Source organism: Pavona decussata, unplaced genomic scaffold, assembly GCF_977016875.1.
Source record: "Pavona decussata unplaced genomic scaffold, jaPavDecu1.1 SCAFFOLD_218, whole genome shotgun sequence".
In the NCBI taxonomy this organism is placed as follows: domain Eukaryota; kingdom Metazoa; phylum Cnidaria; class Anthozoa; order Scleractinia; family Agariciidae; genus Pavona; species Pavona decussata.
In genome coordinates this window covers 772,080-800,000 of record NW_028145623.1, presented here as the reverse complement: position 1 = coordinate 800,000, position 27,921 = coordinate 772,080, and the positions used below count along the sequence as shown (strand labels likewise).

Below are 27,921 nucleotides of genomic sequence, written 5' to 3'. Positions count from 1 at the left end.
GATTGTGTTCAAAAGTAGAACATTTTCAAAACAGCGTGAAAACCACGCGGAGTGAACGCACGGAAATGGCTTTCAAGGAAAGAAGTTTTAGAATTATCGAATTCCCCGACACGTTTTGGTTGGTTTAATATATACTTTTCCAGCATCTGGCTAAATTTGATTGAAATCGGCCAAATCGTTGTTGAGTTGTAACTCTTGAAAGTGTCCCCTCCAAGCGAAAATTAAAGTTTGAGAAAACAGCGCTTGAAAAAAAAATCCTCCTGGACAAACAAGTAACGCCCCCTAACACCTTTATGTAAAATTAACCAATTATTTTGCAAACTACTTTTTCTTCCGGTCACCTGTAAAAATTTCTCGCAGTTTTGCGCGTTAACTCGCGTTCTAGAGTAATCAACTCCTTCACCATTTTGTTGGATATCTACGGTGTTTGTTGTACGTCGATTTCGTAATCTGTAATGATTATGGGTAAAACAAAAGCCGACCTCTTCAAGCAAAGCTGCTGGGCTGAAGCAGAAGTGGCAAAGGCGGGCAAAATTATCAGCACAAAGCGCTACAGAATTATCGGCGAACCACCGTAATTGTCCCAGTCAAAATGAAAATTCTTGTTACTCTTCGAAAAGCCGGCGAATACATCTATTCGAGCGAAACATTGTTGAGAATAGCGAAGTTTCGAGATTGCTTATCGAAATTTCGGGTGAAAATTCGCTCTAGAATGAACGTTCTAAAACGTTTAATGCTGCAAATAGGAAACAAGTATCCGCTTGACGCTTGAAAGAAAACGTTTAAACGGAACCGTTTAAAAGAGTTGACTCCGTTTAACGCTTTGGATATTACTGTAATACAGTAAGTCTCTGTGAAAACCCTACAAGCAAAAGCGGCAACTTTCACTTTAGTAGTTATCTTATAGCGACGGCCGACGTGAGAAAAGATCAAGACATAGGACATGATTCTTAGCGTTATTTTTCAACTGCTTTTTTGTTTTGTTTCCATTTGCCGAGACTTGTAAGTTTTACGCACCCGAATACAAGATTCAGTGATCTGATAACGTTCAGCCGCAAATAATAAAAAAAGGAAGCTCATGAAGCGCGATTCACGGACTCGCGAATTGAAACAAGTGCGTCTCCAAATATTCGCTTTGCTGGAAGGTTTTAAGGCCTTTACCTACTTCAAAGTGTAGTTTAAAGCTATTCTCTTCTTTTATCTCAGTTTCGTACTCGAACAAACGCAAGTTCTTCCACTAAATACAGGGTATTCGAAGTGTGGGACTGTGAGGGGTTCAGGACTATAGAAAGACCTTTCGCGAAATTACCGCAACGGGTGGTTACACCGGCAGCAATATACTGTCAATCAAAGTAAAATTTAACTTCCGGTGGAAATTACTAACGTCCCAATTTCTCGGCAAATACTCACTCTTTTTCTAAAATTATTTTCTGTTTGTTTGTAAGAACTTACTGGGAAGTTAATTTTTATCTAAAAATAATGAAAATCCAAAAATTTTGAGCTTTTTGAGGTGGCTATAAAAAAAAAATCCCCCAAAACGTAAAGCAAGCAAATCAGCCCAAATAAACAGCATTATTTTTAATTGTGTATGTTGCTTGTCTTGTCAGAAAATTTAAAGGAAATCTATTTTCCAACGAAATTTGAGTGAGTGGTTCTTACGCGGGGCTGCACTCAAACTTGTCAAGCGTCCGATTTGCCCTACGCCATCTTTATCAAAAGTATCCGTGGAGCAGAGATGTCCACGCTATCAGAAATGAGCTGATTATAGAAACCCTTTGGCCGGAGACGGTGTTAATATTGGTTAGGTAGCCGACGTTTTTTAGACAAAGGCATTGAGTTTTTTCCCTCTTCATCGCAGAACGGCTTTTTATCCAAAAATACATATTTTACGTGTCGTTAGCATGGATACTGTGCAACAAGTAGCAACATTCGTGCTTAGTGAATCAGCCATATTTTCATATAGGATCACTGTATGGTCTGTTATATGAAAGGAAAAAAGTAAGCAAACGTTTAAAAGCAAGATATGACGTACTTTCTTAAAACATGGTTCACCGGTGAGGACTCAAACCTCGTTCTCTTGCATTCAAGGCAGACGTGATAACCGCTACACCACAGGCGATTCTACCGCAGAAGTGGATCTAGTAGCAGACTACGTTATATCTTGGATTAGTATAAATCTACTAGGGTTCTATCACGAATGCCGTTCTCTGATTGGCTACGCTACTCGCTATCTATTCTGTGATAGATAGTGAGTAGCGATTTTCAACAAAATGGCGCTCGCTTCTTCGCGTTTTCGAAGTGTCTGCGATGAGGAAATAGATAATTTACTTGTTTAGTTTTGAACGACTAGTAGATTTATACTAAAACAATTAGATTATTCGCTCTCGATTTCTATGCGTGATAGTTGATTCGGGCTTCGCCCTCATCAACTATCACGCGATAGAAATCTCGAGCTCATAATCTAATTGTTAATTATACGTTTTCTTGCCATAGATACTAAGCTATTATAAGAGAGTAGGGGTCTATTGGATTATTTAATCCATGTACTCTTTTGTCAACTCGGTCTTTCTGTTGTCATGGTTACTAATGGAGGATGATGGTGAAATGATTTGGGAGATGGGGGAGTACGCCACCTCATTCCATTATAATTCATCTAAATGGCAACAGAATGACATGTGCGTCAAAACAACAAACAAAAATTAAAACGACAAAAAAATGCTGCTTCATTATGCCAGTCATATCCAGTTTATTTCTACGTTTTCTACATGAGTTCGAGTATTCGTTCTACAACATAATCAGACTGGTGCGTTATACTTTACTGGCAATCATAAATGGTGATGTCATCAATCGCAGCATCTCCTCTGAAACTGCTTCCTCTTATCCCCTCGAAGGTCAGCTGTAATGAGGAAAAAGTTAGAAAAGTTAGGTGTGTAAGAAATATCAAGTGAGCTTCATTTTAAGTAACGTATGTTTCGTTTTATCAACAGGGTTGATAAAGTAATATCGCCACCGTAAAGAGATTTTAGTGCTTACGTTTTGAGCGTAAGCCCTTTGTCAGAGGAAATCCGCAACGAAGGGCTAACGCTTGAAACGTCAGGACTCAAATGCTTAAAACAATAAGATATGGGAAATAAATGATGGCGTCATTTGACTACAACTACCAGAATTAATTTTGTTTTCCTTTTCAAATTCAAATTTTGTAATCCAAGTGGGCAGTAAAGAACAATGGCTCTAATTAGCATGAGAAACCAAAAAACTGAAGGATTGTGGTAGTTGTAGTCAAATGACCTATTATAAAAAAAGACGTTACTCGGCCAAAAGCCAGATTAAAGGTTTTTTGGAGAACGTGAACACATGACGATAAATGTTTTATTCTCCCTCCCAAACTTGAACGCCGTTCCAACCTGTTTTGATACTGGATAGTTCGGCCAATGAAGTACAAGCCACACGAACTTAGATTTTCAAGTGACGTTTCCGTTGGTGCTTGCCGGCTTATTTTCTTTTAAAAATCCCTATTTTGAAAAAGGTGACGCGGTTGTCTGTGGATGAACCTGACGTGGGACCATCCTTAAGTAACAAATTTTACTGTGGTTCATCTAGTATTTATTGTGATATCTAAAGTGTTTTTTAATTTTGAAATTGTGTCTGAAATGTTGATGTGACTATTTTAATAAAGACTATTTAACAGTACTGTTCTGACGGCTTTCAAAAGCCTTCGGTGTCTTACTAACCTCCTTAGATCCTGATCCTTCCAAAGGAATGTCTTGCAGTTTCCACTGGTTGCCTTGATTACCTGATTTCTCAAAAATCACTTCATCGTAAAGTTTAACTTTCAGTGTCCCCATCGAGGCTCCATACATGTGGTAATAAAACCTCAAGCAAGAATTTCCGGTCAGCGTAACCATACGAGACAGTTTGGCATTATCACCCTGCCTTCGGGGAAAAGAAGTCTCGATGAACATGTAATAACCTAAAATAGGCAAAGAAACATATCAATGAACATGAAATAAATGAGTAAAAAAGTTAATGAATAATGCCGGAATGAATGGATGGATGGATGGATGAATGAATGAATGAATGAATGAATGAATGAATGAATGAATGAATGAATGAATGAATGAATGAATGAATGAATGAATGATTAATGAGTGGATGGATGGATTGATGGATGAGTGGATGTGCGGACGTATGGGCTGTTGTGACTTCGAGGAATTTGTGTTCAATTTTCCCTGTAAGTACCATGATTAGTTTTAACTCAATAAAACAAACTGCGCAAATTTGTGACTAAGCAGTCGTGCAAAGCCATCTTAGGGAGGGAAAGAGAGGGAACATTTCGTTCTTGATGGCGCGTTTGTGCCGCGAAAAAATGATCGTAGCTATGACTACCAACAACAACAACAACAAAAAAAAAAAAACGCTTCCCAGAAAGCTGTCGGGTCCTAACGAAAACCACAATTATTGTAAAATACCTTAAATCTGTATTAGTATATAAAGCTTAATGTCTTTAGTAGTCTTTAGGATCCTTTAGTGTCATTTCTTGTTCTTAAGTTTAAAATCATCGTACTTATAAATTACGGATTCTTCTTTTGGAATGAGACAATTATTGTGAACTATTTAAAATCTGTATTACCATGTTAAACGTAGTGTCTTAATAGTTTGTACTTGTCATTTTCTTTTGTTTGTCTTGCTCCTCCTCGACTATCTGTAGCTATTTGCAGGACAAGCAAGGCACTACTTACGTTATATTTTTGAAAAATAAACATTGATTGACAACGTAAGCCGAAAATTAAATTATATAAAGTTAATCCTTTTTGCTCAACTTTTGTGGGGCCCCTGAGGTCACTTTAAGAACTGTTTTCAAGAAGGTCGGATTTTTGGCGATCGAAGACACTCGTTTGGTGGAAGAGGAAATCCCCAAACCCCTCCCCCCCCCCACCAAAACTAAAATAAATGAAAATAATAATAATGATAATAATTATTATAATAATAAGATTAAGATTTATATATGTTATGGCTATTTTTTTTTTCACTCAGCAGTTTTCTTTTTATAGTTCCTTCAGATCGCACAGGTTACGCTGCGCGCCCTATGTGGTTCTATTTTAGCATCCATACGTTTATAAACTGCACATAATAATAATAATAATAATGATAATAATAATAATAATAATAATAATAATAATAATAATAATAATAATAATAATAATAATAATAATAATAATAATAATAATAATAATACAAGTTCCTTTTTTGAGAAATTTCCGGATCAGAGTAAGGGCATTAGATTCGAACGGTAATCAGGATGGTCACCCTTAAACCTCGACCAATCTTTTTTTTAGGTGTGCACTGTGAAAACGACGTCAAGCAAGAAATACAGTTTTCTTCATTCATGGTCAAGACAAAAAGCATGTAATTGTTTTTCTATATGTGAGTTTAAGCGCACTTCAAACTTAAGGACGGTGCCTACTAATACCGAAGTATTTTTGTGCGGTTTATGACTATGCGGGAAAAGCAGATCTTAGCAAGGGCTATTGGAATCCAAAAAGAAAATTGGGGGGTAACCATGCATTCTTCAGAGATAACTAAGCAATAATATCTCTAAAAAGCGGCAAAATATAAGGCAATGTTCGGGATTTTTTCCTAAATTGAAGCTTAATTATCTCTGAAAAATGCATGGTTACCCCCAATTTTCTTTTTGGATACCAAAAGCATTTGCCAAGTGCTGCTTTTGCCGTATAGTTTAAAACCGCGCAAAAATATTCCTGAATTAGTAGGCACCAGCCATAGGAAACCCGAGTATCTCGAGATGCGCAGAACGTATGCGCAGTAACAATAGTAGGCACCGTCCTTAACTTGTTTTATAACATGATGGAATTTTTAGTACATTTATGCCATTTTTTTTGGACAGTAAAACACATGTACAGCTGCCGATTCCTATTTTTTTTGTATTGTAAAGGGAACCTTTCCTTAATCGTACGAGACAAAGAGTGTCCACTTATAAGGTTTGACTGCGTAAAGGAGCTTAAGCTTACTTGACTTTGTTTTGTAACCACAGTGAACACGCATTATATATGTACATACCACCGCCTGTGTGATCAGCACTCGGTCCAGTGTTTCTTGATGGCGTGCTGCCCTTTCTTCGAATCCAGTTAAATTTGTCATCCGTTTCTTGGTTGAAGCCACACAGGCTGTTGTCAAAATTACACCGGAAAGCTGGATAAGGGAAACATTCACTAGTTAATAGTGAATCAACGAAAAAATTACCTCTACATTAAACAAAATCAGAAAAACAGACAGCAGTTAATAGATAATCATGGCTTGCACAAAAAAAAAAAATAATTCAAAGCTGATAAATAATTTATGATGGAAGTTAAATTTGTTGAGTCACCTTATATGGGCGTAAAAGACTCGATCATAAGGTAGAAGAGCAGACGGAACAGTTTAATTTCAGTTGCAATGCGAATTCAACGATTCGGCAATGTTCGCGGGCTATTGAATCAAAATTCGTACCTTAGTTTGCAACTGTATTTGCATACTTCGATACTACTCCGAGTGCCTCGTTGAAGGACATTCTTTTACGGGCTGAATTTTTCCATTTGTTGTCAACTTCCGGCACACATTTCGCATACTACTTCAACAAAACAGTGCAACTCAGTTGATGAATATATGGCGCTATTTTAGATGCAACTCGACCTTGAACACAGCCGGGCCCCTCATATGATGTATTGTGTGACTGGGAATAATCACGGGTGGTTCTTCAAAACATCGTGAGGCACGATGCACGCAACAGATCTATCAATCTACGACAACTGGAAACTCTCGTTTTTTAAAGTTTTAAAATAATTGGTTTAAGAAACAAACGAATATGCTAATTTATGACTCACGATTAAACGCAAACGTCTTGGTTGTAAGTGCTCAGCTACAATACTCCGATTTGTTTTAAGATTTTTTCCTCTGACTCGCGTAAACCGTCGGAAAAGTCATTATAGAAAAACGGAGTTAGTTTTAGGGGTAACTCGAGGTTACTAGTGTGCGGTTGTGTCTGTGTGCGCTAGTAGAGTAGGAGCATGATCAAGCAGTCTCAACGCAGTTTCACTTGACGCTTCAAAAAAAGTTCTAAAGACCACATTCCGGAAACTACATCTGCTGTGGTGATAATTCCACTGACTTACATCCTTGAACTGGAGGAGTTGCTGGAGTTGGAGGACTATCTGCGAAAGATTAAGAAACAAATCAATCAATCAATCAATCAATCAATCAATCAATCAATCAATCAATCAATCATTCAATAAATGATAATACGCAGAAAAGTAAACCTGTGCTTGAAATGTCATGAAAGCATCGCGGCCGTGAGTCTATCGCAAACTAAAAAGTTTATCAAACACTTTTTCAAACTCATAATTATGAACATATACTGATAAGGTAGTGATAAATGTCAAGGAAAAAAAAAAAAGAATAAAATTTTCACAGGTTTGTCTGAAGCTGACATAGTTAATTAATAAGGAAGGGAAAAAACATAAATGACCTCCCCTAACGGAGTGCTTTGGAAATATTCTGTCTCAACATAAGCAATCACGGCCTAACTGTATCAAACACGTAATTCATTAAAATTTACAATTGGAGAATTGCAAAATCCATGAACATCAAAAACTTTCTGCGAGAATAGTGTAGTCTCTGACTTAATTTCGCTTAAACTGTGGAGAAAACACCAAAAGACCCACCTAACTCGCCAAACAAACAGAAAAAAAAAGCAAAATACACAAACAAAACAAATCAAAGATCATCATATTGCTGTAGTTAATTAAGCAATACAAAGAAACTTTTCAAAATCTACGCATTTTGTGGTTTTACTCCAGGGCTTTGAAATTGCCCAAAGTTGAGAGTGCCTTACTTGATACACCAGTGCATTTATATAGCTTCATCATTTGGTCAACGTCGATAGGACTGAGTGCTTCTCTGTTGCCAATGGTAACCTAAACACAATATCATTATGATTTTTATTATAAGTTTGCCTCACTCCGTCGGGTTCTCCGGGCACTTATTTTAAATTTGTAATATTTGAATGCAAAACATTAATGAATTGACTTGAATTTTAAATGTTGCACGATAAAATGGACTAAATTTACCCCACTCCTATGTCGCGTATTATTTTAAACTTTTATTGCGTGGCGAGGGGGGGGGGGGGGGGGGGAGGTGAAGGGTATCCCAGCCTGCAAGGGGGAGGAGTGGGGAAGGCGGAGGTAGGGGTATATTTACTGGAGGTTTTTCTCAAAGGGACGGTATTTCATTGTACTGTTTAATTATTCAGTGGTTGTGTTTACACTGCGATGGGTGTCAACCAGTAGCAATGACATACAAAAATAAACCAAACCCACAATCCTGGACAAAACGATCGAAACACATAGACGCCTTACACCCCTTTTCCCTCGTAGCAAAGTTGACGGTGCAAAGCTATTAGGGCTCCAAGCGAAGACATCGTGTTGATGTTATTTAAACTTTGGTTGGGAGGGCTGGGGGGGCGGGGGGGAGGGTTGGCTAGGCTTCTTCCGTCAAGTGTCTCGTAGACTTTTGTGCGCTGTTCCAGTTGTTATATGTAAAATTCTACTTCAGAACTACATGAAAAAAACAAATGACTAAATACTTAAACATAATATAGTTTAAGTCAGATAGCAAAGGATGGAGGAAGGGATTCAGGTGTAATTATTTCTCTTCAGTATTTCATTTGTGTTCTCAGTGACCTGGCCTATGTGTGGAAGCGAGGCTGGTTTTGGCTTTTGTTAAAGGTTCTGTTTTTCTTCTGAAGATGAAACCTTGCTGGGCTAAGAACAACATGATTTCAAAGGTTGTGGTTTCTATGGAAACAAGGGTAACTCCAGCCTCGCTCAAAGGCTAGGTCACTAAGACCACAACCGTAAAATGAGCTATAAACCTACCCCTGCTTTCTTGGGTACAATTGTCGGCTTGCCATTTTTCGAGAAGTACCTTGCGCCGTAGTGCATTATGGATCCATAATCATATGGTGTTCCCAAGGAATCGACGCTGCTGGATTTTCTGAAATTCCCTTCCTTTCCTATTCAAAGTTGCAATTTAACACAAAATCGTTAGTTTTTCCCCTTCCTCGAACGGCTGTGTATTATTAACAGAACTGATGACAGTTGGTGTTTCTTGGGACAATATCAAATTATGCTTTGCTGATTGATTCCGTTACCCTAGCAAATTATTTACAAGAAACATTGGGATTTGACAGGATTAGTAAAGTTATTGTTCATTGAAAAGAAGCGTATACAACAACAACAACAAGAAAAAAAAGGCGAAATCTTAAAAAATCAATTTTATCGCTGTTCTCATTTAACAGTGAAAGGAAAAAAGGAACACGTCAGTTAACAGCAAGGACCCACAAAACGATTTTTTCTCCGCAGTTATCTGCATCAATTTATCGGCCCTTACAAATAAGGTTGTACATCTCACTACGCATTCACCAAAAAGTAGCTGGTGTGTGGAGCTCAGCAACTTGTGGGTCCAAGCAAAGAATCTATAATGCTTGTAAGTCCTAACGGGGAAGACGCAGCTGTTCATGGCTACTACGCTGTGAGAAAGCTTCTGACTTTAATCCCTACGTCAAGGGCACCCACGAGAACATTAAACAAAATACTTAAACAATTTTCGCTCTTGTTTCCAAACTGTTTTGTGGCTTTTAAGGCATATCGAGATCGGTATAACAGATCGCGCGTAATTAATAGATTGGGGAGAAAAAGGTGATTTGTGGACTAGTACTTGTTTTACAGTAGGCATCGTAGAATTGTTATTAATTTATTAATTAAGATATTGTAACTTCAACCTGTCAAGAAAGTGGAATAAACGGTATTTACTTAATTTTTTATATAATCTAATACAAATTGATGTGTTCGGACGCTTCAGCTGAAACTGATTTAAGTTGCAGTGAGTTTTAGGAAACAGAATCATATTCCAGCGACCCTGAATTTACGAGCTCTTGCTGGCTTTACGAAAATGCTAGCTGAACTTATTTCGAATTTTCATAGACATAGCTTGCCCCTCCAAAAACAAATAGAACTAGTTTTTCAGTCTTACGACATTTTGCTGAAGCAAACTGCAGATTTTCTTTCCAACTGAATCCGAATTTCTGAGATATCCGCCGAGAGGATTCATCAGGTGCTCTTGTTATAATATAGACAATTTAAGCAAACAAAACAAATATACAAACAAAAAACACGTCTAAGAAATAGAAAAGCTACCTGCTTGGATGTTCTCAAACTTGATTTCAACGTAGTTATCTCTGTCAGGTCGAGACTGCTCATGAAGAAATCCAAGAGCGTGACCTTAAACAATAACAATAAAAATGTCCCTATCTGAACTCATAAAGTGTTGATTCCCTTGTGTAATAAACTATTTTCTGTTATGAGCCGTTCGTTTAAGTACGTGCAGCTGTAGATCAAATGCAGTTACGTATTCAGAAAGTTAAATAAAACATAAGTAAGCTCACAACCCAGAAGTGCACTTTTATGTTAAGTTATCTCAATTGCCTGTTGTCCTTTGTTCACAACAACGTACAATATATATTCCCTTTGCAAATGACACCTGAGTCGACATTCAATTGTTCAGATTATTATTAACGTAACACAGTATTGATAATGACATCTTTCTGTAAGCAATTGTGTGTGTGCGAATGACCTTACAGAATACCGGTGGCCATGTTGGAGGACTTGCAATGTAAAAGTGCCGCCGACAAATTTTACCTGACGAGAGGGATAGTATAAGGGAAAAGCTAAAATTTTATACTCATTCATTTCTTGGCACCGTTAATTTTATACCCTGCATCAGGTATCTTTGTTTTCATCCCGCGATCGAGTATTCGGCAAATCGGGCCGAACAATCTAAGTCTTTATTGGTAAACTCTTAGCCTTCCTCAGCTTTTGAAAAGAGCTTGCGGCATATAATTAGGTTCAAAAGAGCGTCGTTAAAGTTCTCGACAAGAACTTAACTGTGTCCTCTATTTCATTTAATTTGGTCGTAAGTCCTTCCAGTTTTCACCCGCTCTAAGATAACATAATCGGCAAATTTAGCGTCAATAGTGGAGCGGCTAAAAAACATGGCCGTCCGCCACAATGACATATGCCATAAAAACAAGGAAAACAATCAGTTGAGTTCTTAACGAATAACACCTGGTCGACAAAACCAGGTATCGGATTTTAAAAATAAAATGAAAACATTAGACCTTAAAATAAACTTAAACGTTTCGAGATTGAACTTAAAAAAAAAAAGTGGCCTTCCAATATAGCGGCCGGTAGTTCAAAGGGTACATGTTCATGTTGGGCATAATTAAGACGTGACTTAACTCAGGCTTAATAAAATGATACCCAATTAGCTTATATTCGTTAACTTTTTCTTTGCTTTCAAAATCAATTTTAAGAATAAGAATCTAAATTAGTGACATTGGACAAGATGCTTTAATGGTAAGGGCGAGAGTTGTTAGTTACTCACCGATTTCATGAACAATTATTCCATGTCTCCAGCATCCCCTGGCGAGTGATATCTGTTGTTTACTGCCAGTTCTTCCCACATAAGACCAACAACTGTTTCATAACAAAATAGCGCATAGAATTTTATATGGCTGTTGTTATTTTTAACATTATCTAGACTGAGATGAAAGAGGGGGGAGGTGGGGGTGAGTTACAGTCAATCCACGTCACGCGTGACCTGTATTTTTGAAATTTGAACGGAGTTTTGAAATTTACCTGGCAGTTTTGAACATCGCCAATAGATTTCAGAGTTTCCGTTGAAATTTCCCTAGTTTATTGACGGTATAAAGCTATGAATTTTTTCTTTACATTACAGCATTAAGTATTTCAAGAATAACACTTCTTTCCAAAGAATTTGGAATCTTTTATTTTTTCTGTTACTTCGTCTTTTTCGGAAAGATTCAACATTCCATTTGCATGTCGGACATTACAAACAGAAATTCGAATGTTCATTTCATTCTCGGAAATACTGGTCACGCGTGACGTGAATTGACTGTAACACTATTAAACTTCATGATGTTTTAAGAAATTTCTTTGGAAACAATTTGTTGTGGTTGGCTAGTGTTCATTGAATTTGATGTTATGGCAACCGAGTTTTGACAGGCAGGTTTTTCAGGAAATAGAATATTTCAGTTTCAAAGTACCTTTCTTACTGTAAATTTTATGTTTTTGGTTCGCTTTAGTGTTCTTCTCTAGGACGTGATTACTTCTTGGGCAAATTTGGCGGCTTAATGAAGTTTTTGGGAAAACCCAGAAATCCAAGATGGCCACCGATTGGGAATCATGACGTAATTTCCGTGTCATATGACATCATCACGTCTCTTTGCGCACAGAAGGACAAAAGAAGCCCAGTCTAGATAAGATAAAAAGAGGAAAGCAAGCGTCTTGTGAACGGCACTCGAGAGTTTTATAAAACAAAGAAACTTACCCACTTCCCAGGAAAAACGACGCGTAGGCGGTTTCGCTTGTTCGTTTTTTGAACGTAATACAGCCTTTGGTTTTGATATACAAGGCTCTCATTGCATGTGCTATTAGACTCCTAGCAGCAAGATTATCTGAAGGCAGACAAAAGGATAACAAAAAGGAGTTATTTATAGCTTGCCACTAATTAGGGTTCAAAGGGACGCTCTGCTTTGATACTCAAATTCGATACTTATCATTTAATTTTAACTTTGCCAATTAATAACAAATTTTAAATAAATAAATAAATAAATAAATAAATAGTTTAATGTTCTTGTTACTCACTTAACGATGATTCAATGTCATAGACCAACACTCCATTCGGCCACAGTCTGGTGGGAACTGAACCTCTTGCCTGTCCCGGCACGAACTTTATGTCACCTTCAACCAATTCATCATCTCTAGTGTATAGGTTCTCTGATTACGAATTAAGAAAATAGTTAAAATAAGAATCGGTTGAATAGAACTTACGCAACTGAAGTGGTTAATTTGTAATGAATGAGAAAAGTTTAAGATAACAACTAAACTTCATAAATGTTTGGTTTTATCATCCGTGCCCGAATCTCTTTTCCGTGTTAAATCTGTAAAAGTCTATAAAACCAAATCTATAAAACCAAACAACATTCATTTCCACTCCCCGCCGACCCTGCAGCACAGTTTCTTCAGCAACTAACCCCCATTAAACTTAATACATGTAATTTAGCTTATTCTGAAATTATTGAGGATCTTGCCACTGCTTTGATAACTATATTTTTAAATAACATTGTAAGTAAAATTTTTGAACTTCCTGTAAAGTACTTGGCTTAACCCTCACTGCAGATGTTTCTCTAAAGGCACCTTCTCACACGGGAGGCCATAACCATCACTAACACTAAAACGTTTGAAAAATGAACGCAACGGTAGAGGAGAGGCTATATTACAGCACAGTATCGCAGATTGCAAACATTGGCCAAGGATCAGAAAGATCCTTTCTTCCATTTAATCGCATAGGATCGCGATACAATTTTTGACCTTTCTATCTGCACACTTTTCGTTCATCGGGATTGATCAAAGTGTTGTTGCACCAGTTGGATTGGAGCGAAAATCGTAATAACACAGACGGAAAAAGAGGAAAGATGTTTACTCAAGCCTTTTAATTATTAACTGAAGTGCTAAGTCGTCGTCCAAGTTTATCTGAAAATAATCGAAGAAATCATTTTGGAGATCGTAAATATTCCTACAGAGACAAGATCGAACTTAGAGCTGCATTCCGCCCGGTACGCGTACCGTGTAATGTCTTCCATAAATTCTTAATTAGGGGAGTGACCCTGTTCGTTTTCAATCAAAGGACAGCTAGGTGCTGCAGTTGCTATACAGTTGAATCACTGGTCTCAATACGAATCACGAGAAATATGTTTCGATAGCGCGATCGCAGAACATTAGTTTCTATGAGGACCCGCGCTCTCCTTGGAGCTAAAGGGATGAGGGCAGGAAGTTAGTATCTGTATTAAGTATTGCGGTATGTCTTTTGTCCTGAGGCGAAACACTAACAACAACAACAACTTTATTTAAGCGTCAATATCTTTAGCTTGTAAACAGCTAATTGGGGACACTAAAAATAATTAGAAAAAAAAAAGATTTAATACATAGTATAAGTAAATTCATAAAAAGACACGACCTCTTTTTGTAAAAGACGAAAGCTCAATAAAAACCTTTTTTTGTCTGTTGTTGTCTCTTGAAAATTGAAAAAAAGTGAGTTTTTGGAATACAAATTTAAACTTTTGCAATCTGAGTGAAAAAGAAATAGGCAATAATAAATACAATGATTATGGCTATGTCTATTTCCATACCTTCAGGAGAATACGCTACCACTGATACGAGCCAGAGAAAGCTGAGAAGCAAGATCGTCTTCATGCTGATCAACGAGCTGAGACGAAAATAATACTCGCGATGGTTTCATGGTGACTTAAGTAGCAGTTGAACTCCTCACATCTGCCCTCTGTGAAAACAACCATTTTCCATATTTACATTACAAATTTGTCTTCTCTTGCTTTGCTATTGTTCTTTGTTTTATGTTAAATTTAACTCACAAGTATCTAGAGCATTAAAATTAAAAGGCATTTTAATTGTGTTATTCCTGTTGAAACAGTTTGGTTTTTAACTCTATCATTACCATTGTAAGCGTCCATTAAACTCTCACATTTTGTAACACAGCTGCAGATGGCAACTCGTAAGCGCAAAAAACCAGGTTGAATTTCTTTTGTTCATTGTTACTATCTTCAGCCAGTACTGGATATTTGTGGAGCTAATATTTATAATGCTGGTGGTGAGCTCATTTTGAAGAATTCCCTGTCAGGAAGTATTTGTTTTCTGATATTCACATAACCTTAAGAATGACTATTCCTTATTCCTAAAACTCCCCAAATACCTATGTCTGTAATCTGCCTACCAGTAAATATGGCAAAACGTAAACTTAGATAGAGGCATTTTTTCAGCCAGTGATACACGCATGCCTGGGGAAAAAAATCCTAGTTCTCCCACCAAGATTCGAGCCTATGACCTTGCGTTTACTAGCTCACTGAGGTTTTGGAGACTCGTGGGAGCTAGGCAGTTAATATAGTTTTATATCACAGAAGTAAAAACTTTGTCAGTTTACCCAACTAGACGTCAGAGTAAAGCTCCCTAAAAAAATAAATCAAATTCTCTCTACAGATGAACAATAATGAGAAAAAGAACAAGAACAACAGATTTGTACGCCAATTAAGGTGGCCCGCGGCTAATTATCGAAGGGCAGGGTATCTGTCTTTATTTGAATTAAAGTTTAGGCCTATAATCTTAATTGATAGATTTCTGGTATTTGACAGTACCCTTTTTTTTGGTATGCTACGAAACTAACCTTTAAATAAAACAAAACGTTAATATTTGGAGAAAAAAGATAAGCTATTGTAAGTTACAAGCGCTACTAGGTCAAGGTTTACTGTGAGCGAGTTTTCCCAAAACTCACTTCGACAGAAACAGCTGGACCATTTACTGCTGCATTTTGGCTCCAAAATATCACATTTGCATGTTTTTCTCAGGTGTTGCAAGAGGAATTAAAGGAGGACTTGCAAGAGGACTTATACTGACAAAGATAGCATCTTTTCAAATCATTAATTATTCATGATAGAAACAATGGAGATCACTACCAAAAAAAAGGTTTGAAAATGTGATCTCAATTATCAAAACATTTCGTGAACTTATGGTTTGAATTTCTCCAAGAATTGTTAATGGTTTGAGAAGCTATGTCATCAACTCGTTTCATCCGATTTTTAAACACCTCGAAGTGGTTACCCCTTGCTCTCTCTACCCTCCGTGTGTTTGGAAATCGGGTGGAACACCCTTCAACGTGTTTGACATTACTCCCAAAACTGTGCTAAAAACCGAGAAAGATCGGACACTCACAAATACCTAATATAAGCAAATTGATTGCATGATTTGTGAACCTCGAGGAATAAATTTTGTTCGATTTGCGAAAAAAGGGTAGCGATTTGTTCTGTTTGTTTTAAGTATGAAAAGAATTCATCAATTGATTGTACAAACGGGCTCATGCGCTTAGTATCAAAATCATATTCTCCGTTTTATCAATGTTTGGATCGCCCAAATTCCGCTCTTCCTGTTACCATAAATTATCCAGACTTGCCGCCACATGTATTGTAGATAGGTGAAATTCGAAATTTACGAATTACCCACTGTAAATATATTTCAATGTTCTTTGTTTGCCTATACTTGTACTGGGACTTGTCAGGTTTTTGTAGAATTTTCATAAAAATTAAAAATAATGGGTACGATCACATATTTTATTCATCTTGCAAGACTTGAAGAAAAAACAACTCTGAAAACACTATATTTTGGAGCCAGATTTCAGCATTCAATGTTCTAGTGATTTCCGTAAAACCTAGCCTCCCACGCAGTCGTTTTTAGGGGACTCATATTACCTCCTGGTTGGGAGGAGGTAATACGATTGCCCTAAAAACGACTGCGTGGGAGGCTACGTAAAACCTTGAAGTTTGAGAACTTATTAAGAAGAAAAATCTATCTTTCTTTAATGAAGATATTTCTCTTTCCTTAAAATGTAATAGTGCTCGTAATCGCTTATTTCATTTGCCCCAAATATGGAGGCTTTCTCTAATATGAGTATTTGGTGCTTAGTACGTTATTTCTTCGTCTTTAGAATCATCGTACAATTCTGGAAGTTATACCTTTACTTATTGCGAAACCGCCCAACGTGACTAGCGTTAGGTATATTCTGCTTGAAGAAACTATGATTATAATCTTCCTCAATGCCCACTGAAACGCTATTCTGCTCGAAATTATGGTTCAGGAGTACTATTGTGCTCGAATTATGATCGTGGAAAATTCAATTCCAATACAAAGATCTCGGGCTAAAAATACTCGAATCTTACTAAACTGAAGGGGGTAATTGCGGCATGCATCTTCATGTGCGAAAACGATTTTGGTTGCTTTTGTTCTAACCAATTAAGTTCTATAATGGTGTGTAGCACAGCTGTCGCAGCATCCTCTTCAAGGAAAATGGTGTTCTTTGTTGCAGGAAGGAAGCCCTTTTTTTCTGTTCGTTATATTGGGAGAAGTTTGACACAGCTGCCTGAAATTACTAGCAGCTCATATATTACATTACGCTGTACCGTGAAACGTGAAAAATGATTAAAGCGAATAACCAAATCACATTTTCACGTACAGTTGAGAACATTAATCACGAAAACTTTTATTTTCATTTTAAGGAAATGAGTCAGGATCTATCTCTGAAAACGTGTTTCAAGCTCCAACTAAAAGAGCCTACTTTCATATTTTCAACTGCATTTCCGGAAAACGCAAAATCCCTGCCTTTTATAGTAACTAAAAGCTTTTAACAGACTGCATTCCTCAATGACGCTTTGTTGTAATAAGCAATGTTAATATTTGGTACGCTTTGAAGTAAAAAAATTAAATTTTGTTCTTAAATTGAAACGCAGTTTAATTTAATACTAGAAATACGACTCGAAGAAACCTTGCGAAGTTAGGGCTGGGTGGACAGTTAATTTGAAGAAATGTTATGTTAGAGTTATAAATAATTGTTACACTAGAGATCTAAATTAAGTTAATTTCGACACACGAACGAGCACCTGATGCAGTAAAGTGATCTGGGCGAAGCTCGAATCTTGAGAAAGAATTCTGGACTGCGGAGTAGCGATAATGCGTTAATATATAATCCCCAAACTTGTCGGGCGTATATATCGGATTTTTTAAATTTTTATTAGACCGCTTGAATTAGAACAAAATTTGGCTTCACTCGTGAAAACTTTCAGTTTTTGTGTGCGTCGCTACGTATATTTCAGTGAAACCTTATTTTCAGGAAAAGTATGAATGGAAGGATTGTTTCCGGCACTGGACTGGCTGAGTGTCACAAATGAATAAGCGAAGGTCATTTGACGAACAAAAGTTCCGTCAACAAAGAATGCAAATGATATCTTGTGATGTTCGCGACCGTTGTTGGCGTTTTATTATAAACACGGAACAAATCAATGATATTGCACCAAAATAAAACAAAGGCATAACGGAAGCTGTATATTGGCGTTAACAAGCCGCAAATTCCCGTATCGCTGGTGTTTGTCTGAGCCCTTTATAGTACATCGGTCAAATAAATAAATATGAAATATTAAAAATAAAAAGAAGGCCTATTTAAATCAAGTTTCCGCTCGTTGTGAGGCGTAATTAATCGTCGATGCTCGCCTGGATTGCATCTTTACGGAGGAGTAAAACCTTATTACCAGATCACGGCCCAGAAGCCATCTTGCGATTTTAAGAAAATACCCAGGTCCGGCGCTCTTGTTTCTCTCAAGTCTTTAGGCTCATTAGGTACGCTAACCCAAAACGATTTGTAACATATTATTTGTAACAATGAATATTTATTTCATGGATTTCGGGGTGAAATTTAACTATTTCGTACAAAAATTCCAGCGCGTTTGCTGTAAACATACATATTGCTTTGAGAGTATCCTGAAGAAACGATTATAAAATGTGTGTATGATGCTTAAATGCTTTAATGATTTACTCCTAAAACAGTTTCCCTCTACTTTATGCCCAAATTAACACAAGCAAAAGGCTCCTTTTTTTACGAGTAACGTAATCGGGCATTGTAAAGAATTGGCCGATCATGTTTAGATACACCTATGGAGTTGTAAATGTACATCATTTTCACGAATTCCCTGTCAAGGAGTGTTTGTCTTCTGAGATTCAAATAACCTTTTAGGATGACTATTCCTTATTCACAAAACTCCCAAAATACCTATCTCTGTAATCTGCCTACCAGTAAATAAGGTAAAACGTAAGCTTTGATAGACGCATTTTTTTGCCAGTGATACAGGCATGCCTGGAGAAGAAAAAATCCCAGTTCCCCCAACAGGGATCGAACCTATGACTTTCCGATTACAAGCTCACTGAGCATTTTGAGACTGGTTAGGAGCTAGGCCAAAGTTTATACCACAGAAGTAAACTTTGTCAGTTTACCCAACTAGACGGCAGAGTAAAGTTCACTTAGATAAAATTATTTCTAAACATGAACCATTAGTACGCCAATTGAGGAGGCCCGCGGCTAATTATTGAAAGGCAGGATATCTGTCTTTAGTTTGAATTAAATTTTCGGCCTATAATCTTTGATAGATTTCTGGTATTTGACAGTATTCTGGCTTTTTTTGGTATGCTAGGAAATGAACGTTTAAATAAAACAAAGGTTTAATTTTTGGGTTAAAGAAATAAGGTATTGTAAGTTACAAGTGGTACCACTTTAATTGAAATTTGACTTCATTTCTAAGTTCTAAGTTTTCAAGCTTTACTGTGAGCGAGTTTCGCCAAAACTCACTTCGACAGACACAGCTGGACCATTTACTGCTGAATTTTGGCTCCAAAATATCACGTTTGTATGTTTTTCTCAGGTGTTGCGAGAAGAATTAAAAGAGGACTTGCAAGACGACTTATACTGACAAAGATAGCACCTATTCAAATCATTAATTATTCATGGTAGAAAACAAAGGAAATCACTACCGAAAAAAAGGTTTGGAAATGTGATCTCAATTATCAAAACATTTCGTGAACTTATGCTTTGAATTTCTCCAAGAATTGTTAATGGTTTGAGAAGCTATGTCAACAACTTGTTTCATCCGATTTTTAAACACTTCGAAGTGGTTACCCCTTGCTCTCTCAACCCTGTGTGTGTTTGGAAATCGGGTGGAACACCCTTCAACGTGTTTGACATTACTCCCAAAACTGTGCTAAAAACCGAGAAAGATCGGACACTCACAAATACCTAATATAAGCAAATTGATTGCATGATTTGTGAACCTCGAGGAATAAATTTTGTTCGATTTGCGAAAAAGGGTAGCGATTTGTTCTGTTTGTTTTAAGTATGAAAAGAATTCATCAATTCATTGTACAAACGGGCTCATGCGCTTAGTATCAAAATCATATTCTCCGTTTTATCAATGTTTGGATCGCCCAAATTCCGCTCTTCCTGTTACCATAAATTATCCAGACTTGCCGCCACATGTATTGTAGATAGGCGAAATTCGAAATTTACGAATTACCCACCGTAAAAATATTTCAATGTTCTTTGTTTGCCTATACTTGTACTGGGACTTGTCAGGTTTTTGTAGAATTTTCATAAAAATTAAAAATAATGGGTACGATCACATATTTTATTCATCTTGCAAGACTTGAAGAAAAAACAACTCTGAAAACACTATATTTTGGAGCCAGATTTCAGCATTCAATGTTCTAGTGATTTCCGTAAAACCTAGCCTCCCACGCAGTCGTTTTTAGGGGACTCGTATTACCTCCTGGTTGGGAGGAGGTAATACGATTCCCTTAAAAACGACTGCGTGGGAGGCTACGTAAAACCTTGAAGTTTGAGAACTTATTAAGAAGAAAAATCTATCTTTCTTTAATGAAGATATTTCTCTTTCCTTAAAATGTAATAGTGCTCGTAATCGCTTATTTCATTTGCCCAAAATATGGAGGCTTTCTCTAATATGAGTATTTGGTGCCTGGTACGTTATTTCTTCGTCTTTAGAGTCATCGTACAATTCTGGAAGTTATACCTTCACTTATTGCGAAACCGCCCAACCTGACTAGCCTTGGGTACATTCTGCTTAAAGAAACTATGATTATAATCTTCCTTAATGCCCGCTGAAACGCTATTCTGCTCGAAATTATGGTTCAGGAGTACTATTGTGCTCGAATTATGCTCGTGGAAAATTCAATTCCAGTACAAAGATCTCGGGCTAAAAATACTCGAATCTTACTAAACTGAAGGGGGTAATTGCGGCATGCATCTTCATGTGTGAAAACGATTTTGGTTGCTTTTGTTCTAACCAATTAAGTTCTATAATGGTGTGTAGCACAGCTGTCGCAGCATCCTCTTCAAGGAAAATGGTGTTCTTTGTTGCAGGAAGGAAGCCCTTTTTTTCTGTTCGTTATATATTGGGAGAAGTTTGACACAGCTGCCTGAAATTACTAGCAGCTCATGTATTACATTACGCTGTACCGTGAAACGTGACAAATGATTAAAGCGAATAACTAAATCACATTTTCACGTACAGTTGAGAACATTAATCACGAAAACTTTTATTTTCATTTTAAGGAAATGAGTCAGGATCTATCTCTGAAAACGTGTTTCAAGCTCCAACTAAAAGAGCCTACTTTCATATTTTCAACTGCATTTCCGGTAAACCTAAAATCCCTCCCTTTTATAGTAACTGAAAGCTTTTACAGGGCCGTACACAGCGCGGGGGCAGAGGGGGCAGCTGCCCCCGCCAACAACACTCAATTTTTTTCTAACATCACACTGATCACAAGAAAATCGACTAATTGACTGAAAAAATATTCCTTTAATGGGAATTCAAATAATTATTTTGGAAAATCTGTTGAGGCAAAATCCAGTACCGGTTTTTTTTTTAATGAAAATAACGATTTTGTCAGTTTGGGCTGCCTATGGTTTAGAATTTGGTGTGTAAATAAAGACTGACAAGCCTACGCCACTTTCTGGCGCGTGTTTTAGCCTTTTTAAATCTAGCTTATAGAAGTATTTTTTTTAGAGATAAATTGGTTTTAAAAGCCTGCGCTCCTCGCAAGTATTTGTAGCGGGTGTCGATTTAACTATCGTATGTTCATCATCCGACAGGTCATTTGCGCCAAACGATTTTTGAGTTTCGTCTTTTGAATTCGCTTCAATTTGAATATGACCTCTTATTCCGTGTGTTCAACGACGGTGTTTTTATGCCACATAGGGCATCTCAGCTGGGTTTTTTTAAGTGCTTGATAGTTTTAACTGCCTTTCTTGTTGAGATTTGGCAATAGAAGGACAGAAATTAATCATTGCTTGTATCATGCAATGAGCTTCATTCTGTAATTGTTGCAATGTCGGGCCCAGGTAGTGTTTGTCACAAGAAGTTGTGTTTCTTGGCACGGCTATTTGGTTTTTTGGTTTTCTATATAATGACGCTTTGTTGTATTAAGCAATGTTAATATTTGGTACGCTTTGAAGTAAAAAAATTAAAATTCGTTCTAACAATTGAAACGCAGTTTAATTTAATACTAGAAATACGACTCGCAAAAACCTCGCGAAGTTAGGGCTGGGTGGACAGTTGATTTGAAGAAATATTATGTAGAGATATAAATAATTGTACTAGAGATCTAAATGAAGTTAATTTCGATGTACGAACGAACACCTGATGCAGTATAGTGATCTGGGCGAAGCTCGAATCTTGAGAAAGAATTCTGGACTGCGGAGTAGCGATAATGCGTTAATATACAATCCCCAGACTTCTAGGGCGTATATATCGGATTTTTAAAATTTTTATTGGACCGCTTGAATTAAAACAAAATTTGGCCTCACTCGTGAAAACCTTCAGTTTTTGTGTGCGGCGCTACGTATATTTCAGTGAAACCTTATTTTCAGGAAAGTATGAATGGAATGATTATTGCCGGCACTGGACTGGTTGAGTGCCACAAATGAATAAGCGAAGGTCATTTGACGAACAAAAGTCCGTGAACAAAGAATGCAAATGATATCTTGTGATGTTCGCGACCGTTGTTGGCGTTTGATTATAAACACGGAACAAATCAGTGATATTGCACCAAAATAAAACAAAGGCATAACGGAAGCTGTAAATTGGCGTTAACAAGCCGCAAATTCCCGTATCGCTGGTGTTTGTCTGAGCCCTTTATAGTACACCGGTCAAAAAAATAAATTTGAAACATTAACAATAAAGAGAAGGCCTATTTAAGTCAAGTTTCCGCTCGTTGTGAGGCGTAATTAATCGTCGATACTTCCCTGGATTGCATCTTTACGGAGGAGTAAAACCTTATTACCAGATCACGGCAGCCATCTTGCGATTTTAAGAAAATACCTAGGTCCGGCGCTCCTGTTTCTCTCAAGTGTTCAGGCTCAAGGTACGCTAACCCAAAACGATTTGTAACATATTATTTGTAACAATGAATATTTATTTCATGTATTTCGGGGTGAAATTTAATTATTTTGTACATAAATTCCAGCGTTTGCTGTAAACGTACATTGCTTTGGGAGTTTCCTGAAGAAACGATTAAAATGTGTATATGAATGATGCTTCAATGCCATAATGATTCACTCCTAAAACAGTTTCACTCTATACTTTTTGCCCACATAAACACAAGCAAAAGGCTCCTTTTTTCGAGTAGCGAAAGTTATTGTAAAGAATTGGCCGTTCATGTTTCGATACACCTATGGAGTTATAAATGTACACGGGAGATCATTTGCCAAATAAAGATTGTAATACTGCGCAGCGTAATTAATAAATGTGAATTCAAATTATTATAGAGTTGACGCTGTAAGATATTTTAAATCGACGTTTCGGCAATGCTGCTTTCTTCAGGGTAGATCTGTCGAGCGCGAGAAAATCTAGAGCAACGTGATAGAGGAAGAAACTTTCTTTGCCGCCGGGTGACTTTCACATTGAGCTTCTTTATGGATAATAGTAAGGTGTATTTCGTTTTCATTTAAGATTCCGAAACCGAACTATGGTTGAGCAAGAATATATTTTATAACAGCAGCAAAATAATATTGAAAACCACTGGTATAAAGATGTAGTTTATCAGTAAGTGGCGCAGACATACTCAGGAAAAGAAATCCGAGTGCTGCCAGCACGAGTCGACTGAAACATCAGGGGCACCCAACGATAGTTTCCTCTCAGAGCCTTTGAAACGCTATTTTAGGCAGGTTCATTTTAGGCTGTGCTATAATATATTTCTCTGTTTGCTCATTCTAGAGTAACTTCAGCCTTTTCGAAATAACTAGGACATTTTTTTCCATTTCTCGAAAACCTTAGGTGTTATTTCCTTTCCGAAAATCTGAGCTGACCTTTTTTCGGTATCCGAAACGACATTTTTATCAATCCGAAAACACCAGGCCTTAAATTTTCCATATCACGAAAATTCGAGTCCAAGTCTCGATCCCATGAGTGTCATACAGATTCGTGCGCAATGGAAGAAACTTGACGGTAAATTTAAAGCTCTTTTCAGTTAATGACATGAAGCTTCAAACAAACGATCACATTTCTTTCAGCACCGTTAAGACAAGACACAAATAAGACAATTTATTAACCGGCTCAGCTAGCGCTCAGACAAAAAATTAAGCGAGTGAGTTAGGACCTTCCAAAATAGCAAGGGCTAATCTGATAAATACATCAAATGAAAATACGTGATTAAGGAATAAAAAGCTAAAGCTAAAGCTTGTGTTTGGGAAAACGTTTTGGCTCCTGCGTAATAAGAGAATTCATTGTCTTTGTCTTAAGAAATGATGCAATTAAATAGAGAAATAGATAAACATAGATGCCGAATTTAGTGAAAGAAATCGCTATGCTTAAATAATTATCCTTCAAAATCAGCTGAGACCAGACCGTAACCGAATCAAGAATTAGCTTACGTAACAAATTCGCAGGATTTATTTCAACTGTACCTTAGCTGCTGATCGGAAATTACAATACTAAATATACCATTTTGACAAAAGCACACGTCAAAGTTATTCGATCTAAACCTCTCCTTAGGGAACGTTCACAATTAGTGGTATAACTTTACACTAGGCTCTTAGGTATCCCTAGAGAGCCCCTAAGTTTTGCTAAGCAAAGAACTTTTACTGCGGACACACGACTCAACATATCATAAAAAAAATGTGGGCATGGGAAACTTTTGAAAACAAAAGATATTCTTTATAGTTCTTCGAATTGCGAAAAACCGTCGTGTATGAATATACAAGTTCAGAAGCGACTGGACATTTTGTTAAACATTTGCCACAGCGTCTTAATAAGACAGGACTTGATTGTGTTGCTTCCCAAGAAAAAAAAAAAAAAACAACTCAAGCTCTCCTCTTACAACTCTCCTCCTCCAACTTTCGATTCAGGATCGATGGATTGGTAACAAAGTGTACATGTTCATTGTTTCAGAAAACATTTTTGACAATCGTTTTGCCATAAGACGCCCACACGAACACTTAAAAGACAGATTTTGTCATGTTTTCTAGTTACCAGAGTGAAATTAAAAAGTACTTTTATTGCGCTCATGAAAAATATATTTTGCTCCTCGCCACATCAAGAAGAAGTCTATCACCTGCAGCTATTCCGCATTTGTGTATTCAAGGTACTTTTATCAGCAATTCACAATTTACGTTATAAATTAAATTCAAGTTTCACTATCCTGTTGCTGGTCTCAATACTGGTTTTATACCCTGTGTAAAATATTCGCATGAATATGTGTAAGCAAAGTGTGTAGCGAAGTTGATTGCTTGCAAGGCTTTTGTCCAACGTGAACAAAGGGAACAAAGCTAAGACCAAACCGAAGGACGGTTGTTTAGGTAACTTAATTCTTACTTGGATCCTTTCAAGATGCCGACGTTAATAATGTGCAAAGTAACGTTTAACGGAAAAATTAAAAGTAACGCTGTGCATCATGGGATGTTTCGGATCATTTAAGCGTTTCGCCGGAAAATTAATCTTATTGTAGGTTGATCAGTCTTTTGTATAACCACTTCCTTTTTTGTATTATTGTATTTTTCGTTTTCCAAGCTTCCTTTAAATGTTATTGCGATTATTAACTTCTCTTTGTGATCATAATTCAGGATGCATAAAATAATGTAAGTATAGGTTAGTTTTACCCTTTCCTCTGGGAAATTGTGCTGCTGCATTAAACGAGGAATACGGTTCCACATATTTTCTGGCCACATCTGAAGGGTGTTTACGTTTTAAGTGATTTTTCGTATCTGGCGTAGCACAGGTTCTTTTCACAGAACCGTTACTTTTTTCTGTACCCATGTTAACGATTGTATCAGGACGCTTGCATCACAAGACTGACTCGTGTAACTTTTCAGATTGAATATCTTGTGTGAGTATAGTCAGAATCATCGTATTACCTTGTAATTGCGATGAGTTCAGTGCAAGCCTTCGTCACGGAATGAGAAAGGAAGTTATCGAGAATATTACTTGAACTGGCCTTTCCTCAAGCTTACTTAGTATCTAATGTAAAGTCGCCTACTAAGTATCTATGGACAAGGGCGTTAGTTTATGAAGAAACTGTGGTGCTGCGTCGGTAGGGAGTGGAAGCGAATGTTTGGTTTTATTAAAGGCTGTTTTTCACTAAAACATAAGCATAAGCATAAAGATAAGCAAGTGAAAACACTAGCTACATACGCATAAGGACAGACGTACGCGCAGAAAACCATTTCTTGACGGAATTCTCGATACCAGTTCCCCTCAATGTTACCAAGATGGCTGACGAAACGGTTGACTGCCTTGTGCTTTTGGTTATGTCGTCCTTGTTCTCACTGGTGAAAACGGCGATAAAACATGACATAAGCATAAGCATAAGCACAAGAAGAACGAACGGGTTTGTTCTTCTTGTGCTTATGCTAATACTTATGCCGCAGGTGTTCTCACTTGCTTCAGCGGCGTTTGAGCTTTTGCTTCTGCTTATGTTTATGTCCTAGTGAAAACCAGCCTTAAAAGAGTTGATAACTAAGGGCTATTGTAAAGAGATTTGAGTGCTGACGATTGGAGTGTTAGCCGTTCGTTAGAGCGAGGCTAACGCCGGAAACGTGTGAACTCGAATCTCTTAACGGTGGCCACATTACCTTATCAGCTCAGCTGATAAAACCAACTGAAAATGAAGTATCTAAGGTATTGCACTACTGTTCAAATTAACTCGCCTCTCCTCTCCCCACGAAAGCTATTTTAAAATAGTTCAAAAACGTGCTTTGATGTGCCATGCCTTTTCTAGGTCTTAGGTTCGACTTCTGATAGAAGAACTCCGATTTCCTTTTTCTGAGTATGCCTGTGTCACTTTGAATAACACATTCTTCACCAGGCTTAAAAAAATATACCATCACATTTATTCCATTGCACATATGCCACACATTGACATTCAAATCACTCGAATTTTCTTTTTCCGAGTATGCTTGTGTCATTTTTATGAATTTAGAAACCAAAGGCCTTTATGATAATAAACCGAATGTTAAAAATCATAAAAAAAATAATCTCGGTTTAGGTAAGGATAATGATGAAACAGAATGAAGATTCGATTTTTTCTTCACTCAAAGTAACAGAAATGTGACGAGCCCGATTGAGTCTGAGGCTGTGACCAGTGATCTGTGTTGATCCTCTCTTAGCTGCATGCTTGGTCACTGCACCAGCATCGCACAGGTTATGGCCAGTTTGAATCCCGTTTAATCCCGAATTTTTTTAAGGCTTTCTTCTCTCAACTGCTCAAGTTGCATAAATAACTGCAAGGGTCTTTCTTCTATTTAGGCTTTCGTCGGCATTTTAAATATATGTTTCATATGTTCATGTTCACTTTTGCACTTTAATTTATCTATCGGTTAAGAATTTTTTTCATTGTCAAGTGCGAATTTAAACCGTGAATTTCTCAAGTTGAAGAAAATTAAATGTTTACTTAGCTGCAAATTTTTTAAACTTTTTGTTGAGTTATTAAATTCAAGTCTCCTTGGGTAAAAATGAAAAAAAAAAAAAAAACCGTTGTCCTACTCATTAGTTATATGGAATCGGAAATTTTATGAACAGTATCGCATTACTCGTGAAAGCCCGTCTAGGTCAGTATAAACTTATAGCGTTTTTACATACGTGGCTTTTCAGGAAATTTTTTTTACCACAGCACACAATGCAAATATTGCATTAACTAAAGAGACTTAAGACGATATGAAATATGCAAATCTTCAAATTTCAAATGGATCATGAAAGGGAATCATATTTTCAGCACGTCGCCTAATTCATTACACTTAATTGCGTTTTCTGCGATTTCTTTACCTTTCAATGTTGTTTCTTTTAAAGCACTTTTATTGCTGTCATTATAACGTCATAAACCAGTGTATAATTTCCAG

General features: G+C 37.1%; 1 protein-coding gene across 1 annotated transcript; it reads right to left on the bottom strand.

Annotated features, from left to right (window-relative positions):
- Positions 1–2,775: 2,775 nt before the first annotated feature.
- On the bottom strand, positions 2,776–14,670 carry LOC146459606 (astacin-like). The gene is made up of 11 exons (XM_085089326.1): positions 14,324–14,670; positions 12,780–12,911; positions 12,463–12,589; positions 11,497–11,588; positions 10,251–10,334; positions 8,931–9,067; positions 7,889–7,970; positions 7,170–7,208; positions 6,079–6,210; positions 3,732–3,970; positions 2,776–2,896 (listed from the first exon to the last, which is right to left on the bottom strand). The coding sequence occupies exons 1-11, from the start codon at positions 14,385–14,387 to the stop codon at positions 2,816–2,818; spliced, it is 1,209 nt and encodes a 402-aa protein (XP_084945452.1). The 5' UTR covers positions 14,388–14,670; the 3' UTR covers positions 2,776–2,815.
- Between the last annotated feature and the right edge of the window lie 13,251 nt (positions 14,671–27,921).